General features: G+C 55.2%; 1 protein-coding gene across 1 annotated transcript in view; it reads right to left on the bottom strand.

The window, feature by feature from the left end:
- SMAD3 (SMAD family member 3) overlaps positions 1-13,954 on the bottom strand; it is a 119,429-nt gene that overhangs the window by 12,983 nt on the left and 92,492 nt on the right. Inside the window, exons 2-5 of the mRNA XM_057722980.1 lie at positions 13,646-13,839; positions 13,289-13,420; positions 12,080-12,154; positions 8,670-8,720 (exon numbers count right to left, since the gene is read on the bottom strand). Of these exons, the coding sequence (XP_057578963.1) occupies positions 8,670-8,720; positions 12,080-12,154; positions 13,289-13,420; positions 13,646-13,839 (452 nt within the window). The remainder of the gene's footprint in view (positions 1-8,669; positions 8,721-12,079; positions 12,155-13,288; positions 13,421-13,645; positions 13,840-13,954) is intronic.

Genomic DNA, 13,954 nt, shown 5'->3' with positions numbered 1-13,954 from the left:
GCCAGGCCCTCGTCATTCCTCACTTGCACCAGTGCCCCACCCTCTGACAGGATCCGCCAGCACACCAGCCAGCTCTTCCAGCTGCTTCTCTGCTCGGCACTGCTCCCTGGGCCACATCCGCTCTCTGACTACTTGAATCCTATCATTTGCTGGCGTATCAGGGAGTCTGCTGCTCTCATTCCTCCATCTCAGACCTCCAGCCTGGGTCACTCGCTCTGGCTCTTACACATGCGTGGAGTCGCCTGGTCACTCAGGGCGTGCCTTTGCGGGAGCCAGCGAGAGGGACGGGAAGGGCTCGCCGTGCCAAGTCTCAGCCAGCGCTGGCCCGAGATCCCTGCTCACCGCCTGCTGGGCAGCTTCCCAGAGGGAGAACCCACGAGAACCTCTGCTCAGTTCACCAGACCTCTGAAAGTGTGTAAAGCCCAGGAGAGAAAAATATCAGAAGCTGTTTCAGGAAGGGCCTGAGTCCCCCTGCTGGGCAAAGTGGCCCTGATCTCCTTCTGGGGTCTATGCCCATGATCCCGTTTAAAGGTGAAGAGAAGGTCAGCGCACACAGGAGGAGCTGCAGCCTGGTGACATCCCTGCACTCAGCACACCCAGGAAGAGTCCGCTGCAGGGTCAGGACATCTAGATGAGGTTTCTCAACCTTGGCACTATTGAGATTTGGGGCCAGAGAATTCTGTCTTTGGGGGGAGGGGGTCCTGTGCCCTTTAGGATGTACACAGCATCCCCGGCCTCTACCTGCTAGATGCTGACAGCACACACCCATCTCACCCTCCCAGCTGTGACAGCAGGACATGCTTCCAGACGTGGTGAGAGGTCTTCCAGGGGGCAAAATAGGCCCTGGTTGAAAATCACTGCCCTAGATGTTTGACCAAGTCATGGAGCACAAACTTCAAGGCCAGATGAACCATCGTCCACCCTCCGCTCAGACATGGGCCAGCTGTGTGCCAGTGAGCAAAGCAGTTAAACTCTGAGTTTCAGTGTCCACATCTCCCCTGGTCACCTAAGTGGAGAATCTCCTTTATCACCAGGCGCTGTCTGTGGATGGACTGAGAGAATGCAAGTGGAGAGCAGGGCATGCATCAAGCATTCAATAAGTGGTGTGAACAGCAATTATAATAATTTTGGTTACACAGCCTTGAGAATGTCCTGTTCTTGTTCAGACCTCCATCCAAAGGGGACAAAGTGTCCTTGCTCCTCCTCCTCATGCTGGGGTGGAGCAAGGGAAGAGGAGGGAAGGTAGGGGGGTCCAAGCTACTTAATGGTGAAGGGGGTGTGATGGGGCAGGAGCAACCATGGCCTGTGGCCGGTGCCCCTGAGGCTGGGTTGAGCCACGTCAGCCACATCCGGCTCTGGCTTTGCTCGATGCTTGACATTCCAATGAGATAAGCTATATTCTAAACAATGTGGTCACTAAAATGTGAGCTATGTTGCTTTGGAAACCTTAAAAAAAACAACCACCACCACCTAAGAAATCCGAGTGTACTCCAAGCCTTTAAAGTGGTCCGGCAATGTGTCAGGGCCAAGAGGTACTGGGGAAGGGCTGCAGGCCCCCACTGCCCAGAGGCAGGCTTTGCTGACCCTGCTGTGCAACCTTAGGGACATGACGTCCCTCTCTGGCCTCAGTGGCCCAGTCTGAACAGTGACTGCAGTGTACTGGAAGCCACTGAAAGCAGACCATGTAGGTCACGGTGTTTCTGGCATGGGTCATCCTGAAAAGGCAGCTGTGGCCAATCTGGGCTGGCCTTGGTTTCCCCAGCCAAGTACAAAACAGAGTCTTCATCTCCAAATTATGAAGCCTTGTCCAGCACCCCTGGGCTCAATCCAGGCAGAAGTGAGCGAGCTAAGCTCCCAGGAACACGTACCCAGCCTACCTATCAAAAGAAGAGAAGCCAGCAGGCCACCCGTTGGGTAACATGAGGCCAGAACCACATTCTGGGGACATGTGGGCTTCAAGGTATCTCAGAATCAGAGAGAGGCTTGGGGTCCCTCCCAAGTAGATCTGAGCCCTTATCTAAACATCCCTGCAACTCGCAGAACAGTGTTGTGGAAAACACAGGATGCAGGAGCCTGACACATAATTAAGAAGATGCTAGTTTGGGGAGCAGAGCAGTCAGGCCAAGGCCAAGTCTGAAGGCTGCCATTTCAGAGAGTGCTGTTTGGATGAGCTGACCTGCGTTCAGAAGCAGAACCCCAGCCATGCACTTACTGTTGTCTGCAAACAACTGACAGTCAGCCCTGCCTTTCACCTCTCTCCCTCCCATCACCCTTTGGTGCTTCCTCGAGGCATTTCTGCAAGAGGAGCTGCAGACCCAAGTATGATCGCCACCTCTGGGTTCTGCCTTGAATGGCGCTTTATTTCTAAACTGCATGTATGCCCTCGTTTCTTTCCTACTAAAGGATTTATCCACACCATGGTTCAGAACAAGGCAAAGTCAGGACCCTGGAAAAGAGAAGGCTATAAACAGGCTAACCATGAAGTTATAGCTACTGAAAGAGCACTCAGCTTGGCTCTGAGCTTCCTAGCAGACAAGGCAAAAAGGGAACATAATGTGCTACATGGCTCTGGTGGGTGTACAGACGATTCTTTCTAGTTCTGCAGGGGAAACAAAGTTTGTCCTGGGCACCAAATCTTAAGTGAAATCTTCAGGTGGCTACTCCAACCCCACATCAATCAGTCCAGCCAGCCAACCTGCCCTGGTTTCACACGTTTCCCAACAAAGGCAGAAAATTTTAAGTAAGGTTGCTTCTGGAAAAAACCCCCTGAGCATATGCCACTCACAGGCTCCTCTGGGAGGACAACTCTACAGGGTAAGGTGACCTGCCCCAATGGAAAGCGGTCTCGCTTCTCCAGGCCAAGGACTCAGCACACCTGGAGTGGCAGCTGATGGCGCGTGCCCAAGGCCTTCCCTTCAAAGGGCTCTGCTCCAGGCCAGACTGCTGAGTCTGTGCTAATCTCTCTTCCTGCAGCAGAGGTGTTGCAGACGCAGGAGCCTCCCGCTCCAGCCATTCTCGGCCCCCTGCCCCCACCGGTGCGGTGTCGGCCAGGCTCCTCGAGGGGCATGGGGCACTTAATTCTCAACTGGCCCCCTGCCAGCCTAACGCATTGGCTGGCTTCAGTTGTGAGCCCGATTCCAAGCTGGCATTGACTTTCTGTTTTGTTTAAGGAAAAGAAAACAGAATAAAACCCAGAAGGCAACACTTGGATTAAGGGATGCCTATTAAAAACACGTGCAAGAGATCCAAATCCGGTAAAGGAAAAGGGGGGGAGGCCGGCGGGGGCAATTAACTTTCTACTATACTTTGAAAGCGGGGCAAGGGCCTGGCGCACTGACGCTGCAGAGCTGAAGGTCAGGACACACACGCCTGCCTCTGTCTGGGCCGTGCTCACCTGTGGGAGGCGGCTCTGCCTCAGGCCAGGAGACTCCATGTCCCAACCCCCAGGTGCCTACCCTGCCTGGACAGCTTGTCCCCCTCATCTGACGGGATGCAGCCTTCAAGACCCAGCTCAGGTGCTTGTGCAAACATTCTCTACCCCTGTGTCTGAGCCACCTGTGTACCCAAAGGTTAGGTCCCTGCGGGCCCAGGCCAGCTGTGTCCCAGCAGCCGGGCACCAATTCCAACTTGTCTCGCTAAAGGATTAAGCAGCAAACCCAGTTTTACACAGAAAGGACCCCATGCTCTTTCAACCTAGGAGCCGTTTACTGAGACCAGGAACAGTGGAAAAGTCTAAGAGCCGGATGGACCCTCAGGAGCGTGACGGTCCAGCCAGCAGCCGACTTCCTGCCATGAAGACACCTCCCTGTAGTCTCTCAAGCTTACAGAAGATTAGAGCCCGACGAGGCCACGGAAAAGGCCTTGTGCAGCAGCCCGAGACAGCTGGGATCGGGTCGGGCCTGTCACGTGGACCCTTGCCCTCTCTCGGGGGCCAGGGGACTTCCTGCTACCCTGCCACCAGGAACCCCTTCTCCTGGCAGGAGAGGAAGGCTGCCTCAGCCCAGGGCCCCCCGGGAAGCCATCACCTCCTTAAACTCCAGCTCAGCCGCTGTCCCAGGACACTCCCTGGTACCTTGCTTCCCCCAGTCAAGGCTCCTCCCGAGATGTCTCACTTTTTAAAGCAGAGAGGTTACTGGCTGGCAGGATCCAGCTCGCTATCTTCCTCCTCTCTCTGCCCCTCCCTCCTTCTCCCCCTCCATTTGCTCCAATCCTCGACCTAAATCCTTAGGAAATTCCAGGTGACTCATCCAGCACCACGAGTAATAACAGGAACATCACCTGCTCACCTCCCTTCCCTGCAAAACAAAGCCCTGGGACCTCCCCAGAGCCTGCCCCTGGCCAGAAGCTGAGCTGCCTCTCAGTCACTTAGGGGTTCCTCCACGAGGCACCCTAAGTGGCTTTACTGTGGCAGGAGGCTCACTCTTTTGCCTGGAGGGGGCAGGAAATGAAGGAGTCAGATGTCCTATGCTTGCTTTCTTTTTGTATAATAACTTCTTTACAAGAAACAGCAGGCATCCTGAGATGTCCCATCTTTCTCAGGAGAGAACTCTCTGCGTGCCTGTCCCTACCATTTGGGACGTGCCGGCCACGAAGGAGAAATGCAGAGGCAGCTGCTGCCTGCCGCCCCCCTCCCCATCTTCCCCTCCCCATCTTCTGTCTTGCAGCCCACTGCTCACCACTTCAGCCCCACCCCTCCCCACACCTGCTCGCCAAAGGATGCCTCTGAACTCCAGAGGAGTTCTCTTCTTACTTCGCACTTTGCATCTCTGTAGAACCTGCCCACCTGTCCTTCAGCGCCCCCCTCCCCTCTGGCTGTTGCGGCCCGTCTTCCACCTGACTCTCAGTGTCTTCCCAAGGGGGCCCCGTGACGCCATCTTTGGTCCTCATTCCTTCTTGAGCTGGGTCTCCCTCTTCACCGAACCCATCCACTTCCAGGACTTCAGCCAAGCCTTCATCAGTGTTTTCAAAGAGAGATCTACAGGAGGATCAATGGGATCGTAAGAGAAAAGCATTCCAACAGTGGTAGGATCCACGGGAGAAACGCTGGACCAGACAGGCCTCCTTTCTGCAGGACTCTCAGAGGCGTTTTGCTGCAAGTGCCCTGGGGACCCGAGGAGGGGGCACAGCACAGGCTTTCCAAACTCATTTGATGACAAAATCATGTCTCTGAGCCCACTCTGGGCAAGACTCTCACACGTGCTAATGGCTTCCAACGCTGCGCTTCCAGCCCAGGCTTCTCTCCTAACTGTCCCGCTGCTTCCTGGACATAGGTAAGCACAGGCACCTGTGCCATCCTCTCCCCAAACCTCATCCCATCTCCCGGGGTCCTGCCTCACTTAAACTGAAACCTCACCACCCTCCCCATTAAAGCTGGTCACTAGATGCCACTCATTCAGGCCCATGATGCTCTCAGAGGCCCTCACCTCTCCTGCTGCCATTTCTCTGAAGTGTTCATCTCAGCCTCCTGCTGCAGCTTCCTAAGTGACTTCTGGTTTTTTGCCTTTCTTTTTTTTTTTTTTTTTGGAGGTGGGGAAGGTAGCCTCCAGTAATTTCCCCTAGATTTTAGATTCCACATAGTGACCAGATTAATCATTATGAAGCTGCCATCAGATAACCACCGCCCCACCCCGCAACTCAAAATCCACCATCTTCCCTTATCCTGTCGGCAAGACAGGGCTACGTAAGTGTGGCCTTCGGGGCTCTTTTCTCAGCCCGCTAGCCCCCTCAGCCTCATCTTCTCCACCATGCTTCCCAACAAGCCAACCAACCATACTGCCAGCTGTCCTCGGAGCTCACCCTGCCCTTTCACGCCATTCCTCCCATTGGCAGTGTCCTGCCCTCCTTCTCTGCCTCACTGTGTCCCTCCTGTCCTTCAAGGCCCAGCGCACACAGGCCATCACAGCTCCAAGGTCTCCCCTCCGTACCCAGCACCGTCCTGGGCACATCCGTCCCTCTCTCCTGTGTGCTTGCTCCCTTGGCACCGGGCACAGTGTGTCACCGGTGGACAGACACCTCCAGCCACTCCACCAGACTGTGAACACCTAAAGGTCCTCCCAGGCTCTGGAACCCCCACATCAGTACATGCTAGGAACTCAGCGAATGTTGACTGAATAGTTAATACGTAGGAGACACTGGCCACCCTGGATGATGTCCTCACTAGAATGCCATCATTTGCTCCTTTGAACCCTCAAGGTACTTCATCTGCACCTCCCTCTTGTTTTATATAAAAAGTTACAGTCCTGTCTTATTTACCCCAACAAGGCCAAAAGCACCTTGATTTCAGGGCCTGTGACTTCTCTTTGAATTCCCCCACTTGGACTGGCAGGCAGTGACCGAGCAGGAAGTGCCTGGGGAATGGACGAGTGGGGAAGAGAAAGGCAAGCAGGCAGGGCTCCCGGCCAGGGACGACACAGGACACCAGGGCCCTCGACCTGACATCCTTTCCCAACTCTAAGTCAACAGATGCCTCCCTGAGCCTAGTTCTTCTGAGCGAGAAAGGGGAGAGCTGGTCTAAGTGACCGAGCAAGGCAGGGTCCTGCTGCACATGGGGGCACAACCTCTGGATCCCCAAGGCCTGAGTTCAAAGCCAGCTTCTCCATTTTCTAGCTGTGTGAATAGGACAAGTTCATTAACCAGTCCGTTCCTTGGTTTCCTATTCCATAAAATGAAAAATCACAGCCCCACCACCTTGGACAGTTGTTACAAAGATTCAGTTAACATGCATGGAGCACTCTGAACAGGACTCAGTAAACAGCACGTTCTCAAGAAATGTTCACCATCTTCATCACCATCCTCTCATCCCCTTGCAGCTCTGATGCCAGAGGCTATGAGATTGCAGGGGCCCTGCCAACAGTATTGAATGGGTAAAGGAGGGGGTTCGAGGGCTTGTTAAGCAGAGAGGAAGCTGGGCCTGTCAGCACCCATGTCTCACCGTGAGTCCTTCTGTGACTCGCCGGCTGACTCGTCCCCCCGTTCACATCTTCCCAGCAGAGCGGCACCCCCTCTCTGCCCACCAGGCTTGCAGGCTGTTCCTTCCTTTAGAAGAAATGGCCTAAGAATTCCTGACCCTTAGGCAAGAGGCTCAGGAACAGGGCAGCAGGCAGGGAGAACTGTGCCAGCAGGGCACTCTGCCTTGGGGCCAAGTTCAAGAACATGCTGTCATCCTGGTCCACACAACCTCAAGGGGAATTCACAGTGAGAACCCACCTGGGACAACTTTCAGTCCAAACCTCCGAGTCAGGCAGTGGGACTGCCAAGTCAAGTACCAGCTCTGATGTCTGTCAACTGAAAGGGCGGTCATGGCTGTGATGGGGCAAGAGGGCTCCACCTCCAAAGCTGAAAGCCCAGAGTCAAGTTCACAGTTGTGGATGGCCTTTAAGTTCTCAAGGGTTAACATAGCTTCCAGCCCTCAGAGTTTGTGTTTAATAACTCCATCAGTCCTTTCACATCGGGAATGTGAGCTTCCCGCTGTACAGCCCAACACTCGCAGTGGTATTATTTTACAGAGATGTTAAAACAGATCCCCCAAAGTCACACTTCATACTGCCCACTTGTCAGCCTGTATTAAAAGGTTTTCAAGCAGCTCCCCACGTTCCAAATGATGACTTTCTTCATCTGATGCTATCAGTCAAGGACTGGGAACAACTGGGAACAAAAGCCAGGCCAATCCGCTCTGAATCGCCAGGCTTGGAATATTAACTCCTTCTTTTCCTGAGCCACAAATTCAGCCCCAGCAATATAGGCCGGAAGAAAATCAAACTCACATTTTTCTAAAGACCCCAGACTGACACACACACACAAATGGCCCTCAGTAAAAACTGAACAAAAATTTCATCTGTTTTGAGCCCTACGGCAGGCCCCTTGCTGAAGCCAAAGGATGCTCCTGGATTAGAAAAGCGAATCTCAGAAAAATGACCCAGAAATCAAACATCTGAGGGAAGGTTGTGGAAATGAGGGCTCAGCTGCTCCAAAACATCATGAGATAACGCAAGATGATCAACGAGGCATCTAAGTATGGAAATGTGTTTACAAAATAACAAAGGGAAGACCGAAGGAAAACATGGAGATGAACTATAATCTCCACGGCAAAGCACAAATACATGTGCCTAACCCACAAACATCAGAGGGACCAACATAAAACAAAAACATTTGTGTTAGGGTAGGGGGACTGTGGGTAACTTTGCTTTCTGCCCCCCCAAATTCCTTTTATGGTACTGTTTTAAAGAAAAATTACATCCTTGTCAGAGGAGGTGCTCAGATAAAATCCACGTAAGTGTATCTGAAACAAGTCCCCGAAAGCCGGGGGCTGCAGTGTGCACCGCTGCCCGTGGCTTTGCATCAAACCACACACAGATGCTCACCAACCACAGACCCTCATGTCTCTTGAGCACAAGGTTCGGGGCTTTTTCATTCACTCATGTCTAACTGCCTCCCAGGGGAGATACAAACCCGGCACCCGGCTGCCTTTCCTGCCACCACTGTTCTCGGGTTTCCCGTTCTGTGGGTGACCCCAGAAACGATGTAACCAGAAACCTGATGGGCTGCGCTGGGCGGATGGTGGGGGTCAGTGGCTGGGGGAGCCTCACCTTCAGGGCCCCCTCCGCACACTGGCCACCAGCCAGGACTACAGCTAAAGGGGTTGCGAGTCATACAGAGGAGGAGCTACTTACCCAAGTTATTGTGTGCTGGGGACATCGGATTCGGGGATAGGTTTGGAGAACCTGTGAAGGGAGACACACCTGTGAGACTTCGGGAAGGACTGCTGGCCTATGGAACCAGATGATAGAACGCTTGCATCACGGTGGAAGGAAGCTTGCCCCAAGGAAGAAAACCCTGGGCTGAGCCTTCACAGCCCGGGAGAAGGCCGAACCCCACATCCTTGCCTGTGCTTTCCCTTCCCCAGGCCCCAGCTTCCTCATCTGCGGAACCAACGGATGAGTGGATGACCTCGGAGTCTCTTCCACAACGTGATGGTCTGATGCTTCTAACCAAGCCCGTGGCACAGGGTTGCTGCGTTCCCAGCATGGGTGCACAGACCCTGAACTGACCTGCCCCGGTAACTGAGCCCTCAGAGGGACAGAGGAGCAGGGAAGACCTCTCCACAGCTGCTCCAGGCCCCAGGCAGTGAAGGTGAGGCTTGCAGCCACCCAGACCTCACCAGCCCTGCTCTCACGGCTGCAAACACCAATGCAGCCCTTTCCCCAGGTGTCAGGAAACTCACTGAGCTGCCTCGGATACCCCACAACTCAGCAACCAGACTGACACTTTATGCAAGACATGATGCTCCATGTGGGGAAAAGTCCTAACTATCCAGTTCTTCCTAGTCTATTATCATTACTCTGTTTTCTTCCACAGAAAAAAGAAAAAAACCCACATGGCATCAGTCTTCTGAAAACCAAGTGACTGCTTTTCCAGAAAGCAACCCTGAGCTGACCCCTCTTTTGTCCCTGCACCCACGGGGCTCCAGCTCCGGAGAGTTACTCGTTTATTCACTGAAAGCCCTGTGCGGCCAGCTCCACCCCCTGAAATCCACAGTCCTCAGGGCTGGGCCTTAAGCTTACGCTGCCTTGAGCGTTCAAGGGGGTCTGCTCCTGCTCTTCAACTCCGCTGTTACCTCCTTAGGGATCAGGAAGAACCGTGGGTTTCTTTCTCACAGCTGGCACCCAATCTTCGGGGGGATGCGGGAGAGTCACAGAAAAAGCAGGGCTTCCGAATCCACCACGGGGTCCGGACGTGGCATCACACGTCAGCCATGGGACTGTGGCACAGTGGCTCAACCTCTTTTGAGCCTTGACTTTCTTCCCTCAGGTATAAAATGGGGTGAATACCATCTATTGTGTGATGTGTGGAAATGAAGTGAGACCGTGCATATAAAAAGGCCTACACCATGGCTGGCCCATCGCAGGTGCTCAGTTATCTGTTGGTCTCCAGTTTTGTGCTGGTCCGAATCATGGACACCCAGGAAGGCAGTGGGACCTTCTCACTGGTCTGAACCGACATGTGTGCATGTTAGGGGAGAAGCAGGGCCGCACAAGGTGATCCCCAGGCCCCAAATGAGGTGCTACCGCATCTCAGCTGTCAGGGAAACCAAGTCCATAAGCAACTGGATTGGTCTGCGTGAAAAGCAGAGAGCAAATAGGAGACCCCACCCACGGGCTGGCTGGGGTCCACAAAGCCCAGGCCCACATTCGATACATCATTAATGTTCACAACAGGGCCCTGCAGGTACCCTACGGGAGGAGAGGCGGAAGGGAGAGACAGAGAAGATGGAGCAGAAAGGAAGGCGAGGAAGGGGAAGACACAAGACCTGAGAGGATGGAAAGGCGGCTGCTCATCCCATAGAAGGCCCTCTCCTCTGGTCTGTCCACTTTTATAACAGTAAAGGCAGACCTCGTGTTACTGCACTTCGCTTTACTGTGCTTTGCAGATGCTGCATCTTTTACAGATTGAAGATCTGTGGCAATGCTGCGTCGAGCAAGCGTATCCGCACCATTTTTCCAACAGCATTCGCTCACTTTGCGTCTCTGTGTCCCATCTGATAATTCTCACGATACTTCTAACTTTTTCATCATTATTATATTTGTGATGGTGATCTGTGATCTTTGATGTCACTACTGCAAAAAAGATTATGACTCACCGAAGGCTCAGATGATGGCTAGCATTTTTTAGCAATCAAGTCTTTTTTAAGAAAGGTGTGTATGCTGCCTTTTTAGACTTAATGCTATTGCATACTTAATAGACTGTAGCGTAAACATAACTTTTACATGTACCGGGAAACAAAAAATTTGTGTGACTTGCTTTACTGTGGTTGTCTGGAAGCGAACCCACAGTATCTCGGAGGTTTACCTGCAATCACTGCACAAACATGAAGAGCAACGAGGAGGGAAGAGAGAAAGGAGAGGGAGAAGAAATACAGTATCTGCAGAGAGGCTGCTTAGCTGGCCTGCTTCCTACGCCAGCATTTAACAGCTGTGAGCGTACAGCAGTCACTTGTTACCGAATACAGGAAGGTCTTCGATGCATTCCGGCTGGGTTCACACGGCTGGCCACTTATCAGGGCTGTGCGGGGGCGCTAAAGCCCAAGGGCCACGATGCCCAGGCTATGTATCAAGCGACCACGTTTACAATAAGCACGCCAGTCTCCTGCATCCTTCTTTCGGGAACTGCTCTCTCTTCTGGGCTGTGTGCAGGGCAGGTGGCCCCGCCGCGTTGGGCGGCTCTGTGTATTTGAGGCATGCCCGCCGTCATCGGAAGGGAACATCTGCTTGGCTCCCTCCTCCTCATCCAACCAACATGCAATGCAGCGCACATGTGATGTGGCAGCTGGGGTTCAATTCAAGAAGCTGCTGGTCTGGAGCCAATTTGGTCCCATAACAAATGAGGCGGGAACATCTGGAGATGTGGCTGGAGATGACTGGGCTGGGTCCCTCACGGCAGGAACACATAGATGGCATTTGGTCATCACATAAAAATAGATGCTTTGGGGCCTCGACTGCCACTGGCAAAGACCTTGCCTCTGTTCCTGCTCTCCTGAGCTATTTCAGGTGATGGAGCCCACCCTCCATCCTACTGCCAGCAGCATCTCCTCTGCTTAAAGCCTGCAGGGGCTCCCCGTCAGCCCCAGCCACACCTGAAGCCTTGACTGATGGGCCCTCCTGCCCCTGGAGGAGTACATTCCAGCCATTCAAGAACTCACCAGCTCTCCTGCCCACTCCTCTCACTCTGCCTGGCACACCCTCCGCCTGCCCTGATGGCCTGGCCAAACCCTACACACCAGCAACACTCAATGCAAGAACAACCCACACTGCAAGGTACTGCTCTGCCCCCAACACCCCGTCCCCAGGCTGGGTTACGTGGCCCTGCTTTGCACCCTGATGCCACGTGGCATCTTCACTCAGGGCACCTGCGACGGCACTGTCTTATTGGTCTCGCCTGTGGACTGTGAGCCGCTCAGCCTCCTCCTCTTTCCCAGACCGGAGCCCACAGTGATTGCTCTGTAAATACGGGATGGAGGGACGGGGGGAGGGGTGGGGAAGGGCGGGCACTCAGGATTAGGAGCACCGCCCCTCGAGACTCTGACCTGCATCCATGCTGTGGTTCATCTGGTGGTCACTGGTCTCTCCATCTTCACTCAGGTAGCCCGGGGGCGGGGTTTCTGGGAATTGGAATGAAGGTGGTTCATTAAATGGCCTCTCTGGTTTGGCTCTTGAGACGCCCTCTGCATTCACACCACTGTGCCGGTGTGGGAGCTGAGGAACGCTGGGCCGCGGAGCCCTGGCTCCCGCTGTCCCCATGCCCCTCAACCTCCCTGCTCCCCAGCCGGACGATCACCACCTTTGTTCACATCCCCGACTCCCAAGTCTGAAATGCCTATTCCTACAGCCTCTGCCAGGCTCAACGTCTCCCCATCCCTCAAGGTCAGCTTGAAACCCCCTCCCCGGCCAGGGAGGCAGTGGACTCACCTCAGCCTCACTCAGCTCTGTGCCGTCCCTTGAGGGGGTGTCTTAGCTCCCCACGTGGGATGCACAGAGACTGCGCTCTGTTTCTCTGATTGACCCCCAGAGCCCAACACAGCTCTCGGCTCTGCTGAACGAACAGAGGAGGCGCCCACCCCCCAGGGGCCAGCGCCACCTGTGCGGGATCTGAAAGGCTGGGTCTGTAAAGCAGGTCCTCCTGAGAGCGCTGACCCACGTGCACAGGCCTGCAGTCAGCCTCAGCACGCTGAGCTCACTCAGGGTGAAAGGCTCGTGCAAACCAGCCGGGCTCTGAAAGGAACGCGGCACACCGCTGCCCCAGGACTGGCCGAGGACGGCCAAGCAGTTTTCCTGGACGCCCGGGGTGCTGGTGATTCACACATTATTTGCATATAAATGAGGGGCTTCTAAAAACATAAAACCCCCCACCCAGCGTGTAAGCCTCCCGGCGTTCCTTACAGGGCCAGGTCTCCGCCCGCCGCCCGGCCCTCGGCCCCCGCTCGCCTACTGCCTCTGCAGCCCCCAGACGGTCGGGGAGCCTGCCTGAACTCCGGCCCCGGCCGCGAGGGCGGTGAGAGAAACACAGCGTTGCTATTTCCGCTTCCAAAATAAATGACTGCACCGAGGCCGGGCGGAAGGGTCACGCCGCCGCTCGCCCGTGCCAAGAAAAGCATCATGAGCGCGCGGGGAGCCAAGGCCACGGGTCCTCTCCCCACAGGGATGCGGTTCTGAGTCAGGGGCCTCGGGCCAGCGTGCGCGCGGAGACCGGGCGAGGGGGCTCCCTGGGCCCTGCCCCACGACTCGCGTGTGTGTACCTGGAATATTGCTCTGGGGCTCGATCCCGGCGGGGAAGTTAGTGTTTTCGGGGATGGAGTGGCTGTAGTCGTCCAGTGGGGGGAACTCGGCCGGGATCTCTGTGTGGCGCGGCACCAACACAGGAGGTAGAACTGTGCGGAGGAGACAGAGCAGACGCGCATCAGGCTGGGTGCCGGGCGGGCACCAAAGCCCCTACACCCCCAAATGTACCCCAGGCCCTCCCTCAGGAAAAGGGGGGGGGGAGAGGGGCACGAGGGGAGGGGGGAGGCAGAGAGAGGGGAACGAGCAAGGGGGGGAGGGAAAGAGGTGGGGACAGGGCCGTGCAGGTAGCTGCAGACTCCACAGAGGCTGCGTACCTGGGGTCTCTACCCGCTGATAGTGGTAGGGGTTCACGCAGACCTCGTCCTTCTTCATGTTGAAGGCGAACTCACACAGCTCCATGGCCCGCAGCTCGTGGTGGCTGTGCAGGTCAGGCCACCGCCACAGGCGGCAGTAGATGACGTGGGGGAGCCCCTTCCGGTGGGACACCTGCAGCCGGCCATCCAGGGACCTGCCGGGACCGGGAGGGACAGAGACAGACAGGGAGGTGGAGCCGGCCGGCTGGGCTCCACACGCGAGCGCTCGCTGGCAGAGACTCAGGAAGCTCCCCTCCGCGGGGCTGTCTC

Source organism: Hippopotamus amphibius, chromosome 2 (genome assembly GCF_030028045.1).
Source record: "Hippopotamus amphibius kiboko isolate mHipAmp2 chromosome 2, mHipAmp2.hap2, whole genome shotgun sequence".
NCBI lineage: Eukaryota > Metazoa > Chordata > Mammalia > Artiodactyla > Hippopotamidae > Hippopotamus > Hippopotamus amphibius.
The sequence above is the reverse complement of the archived record's forward strand: the minus strand, read 5'-3'. Positions and strand labels throughout refer to the sequence as shown.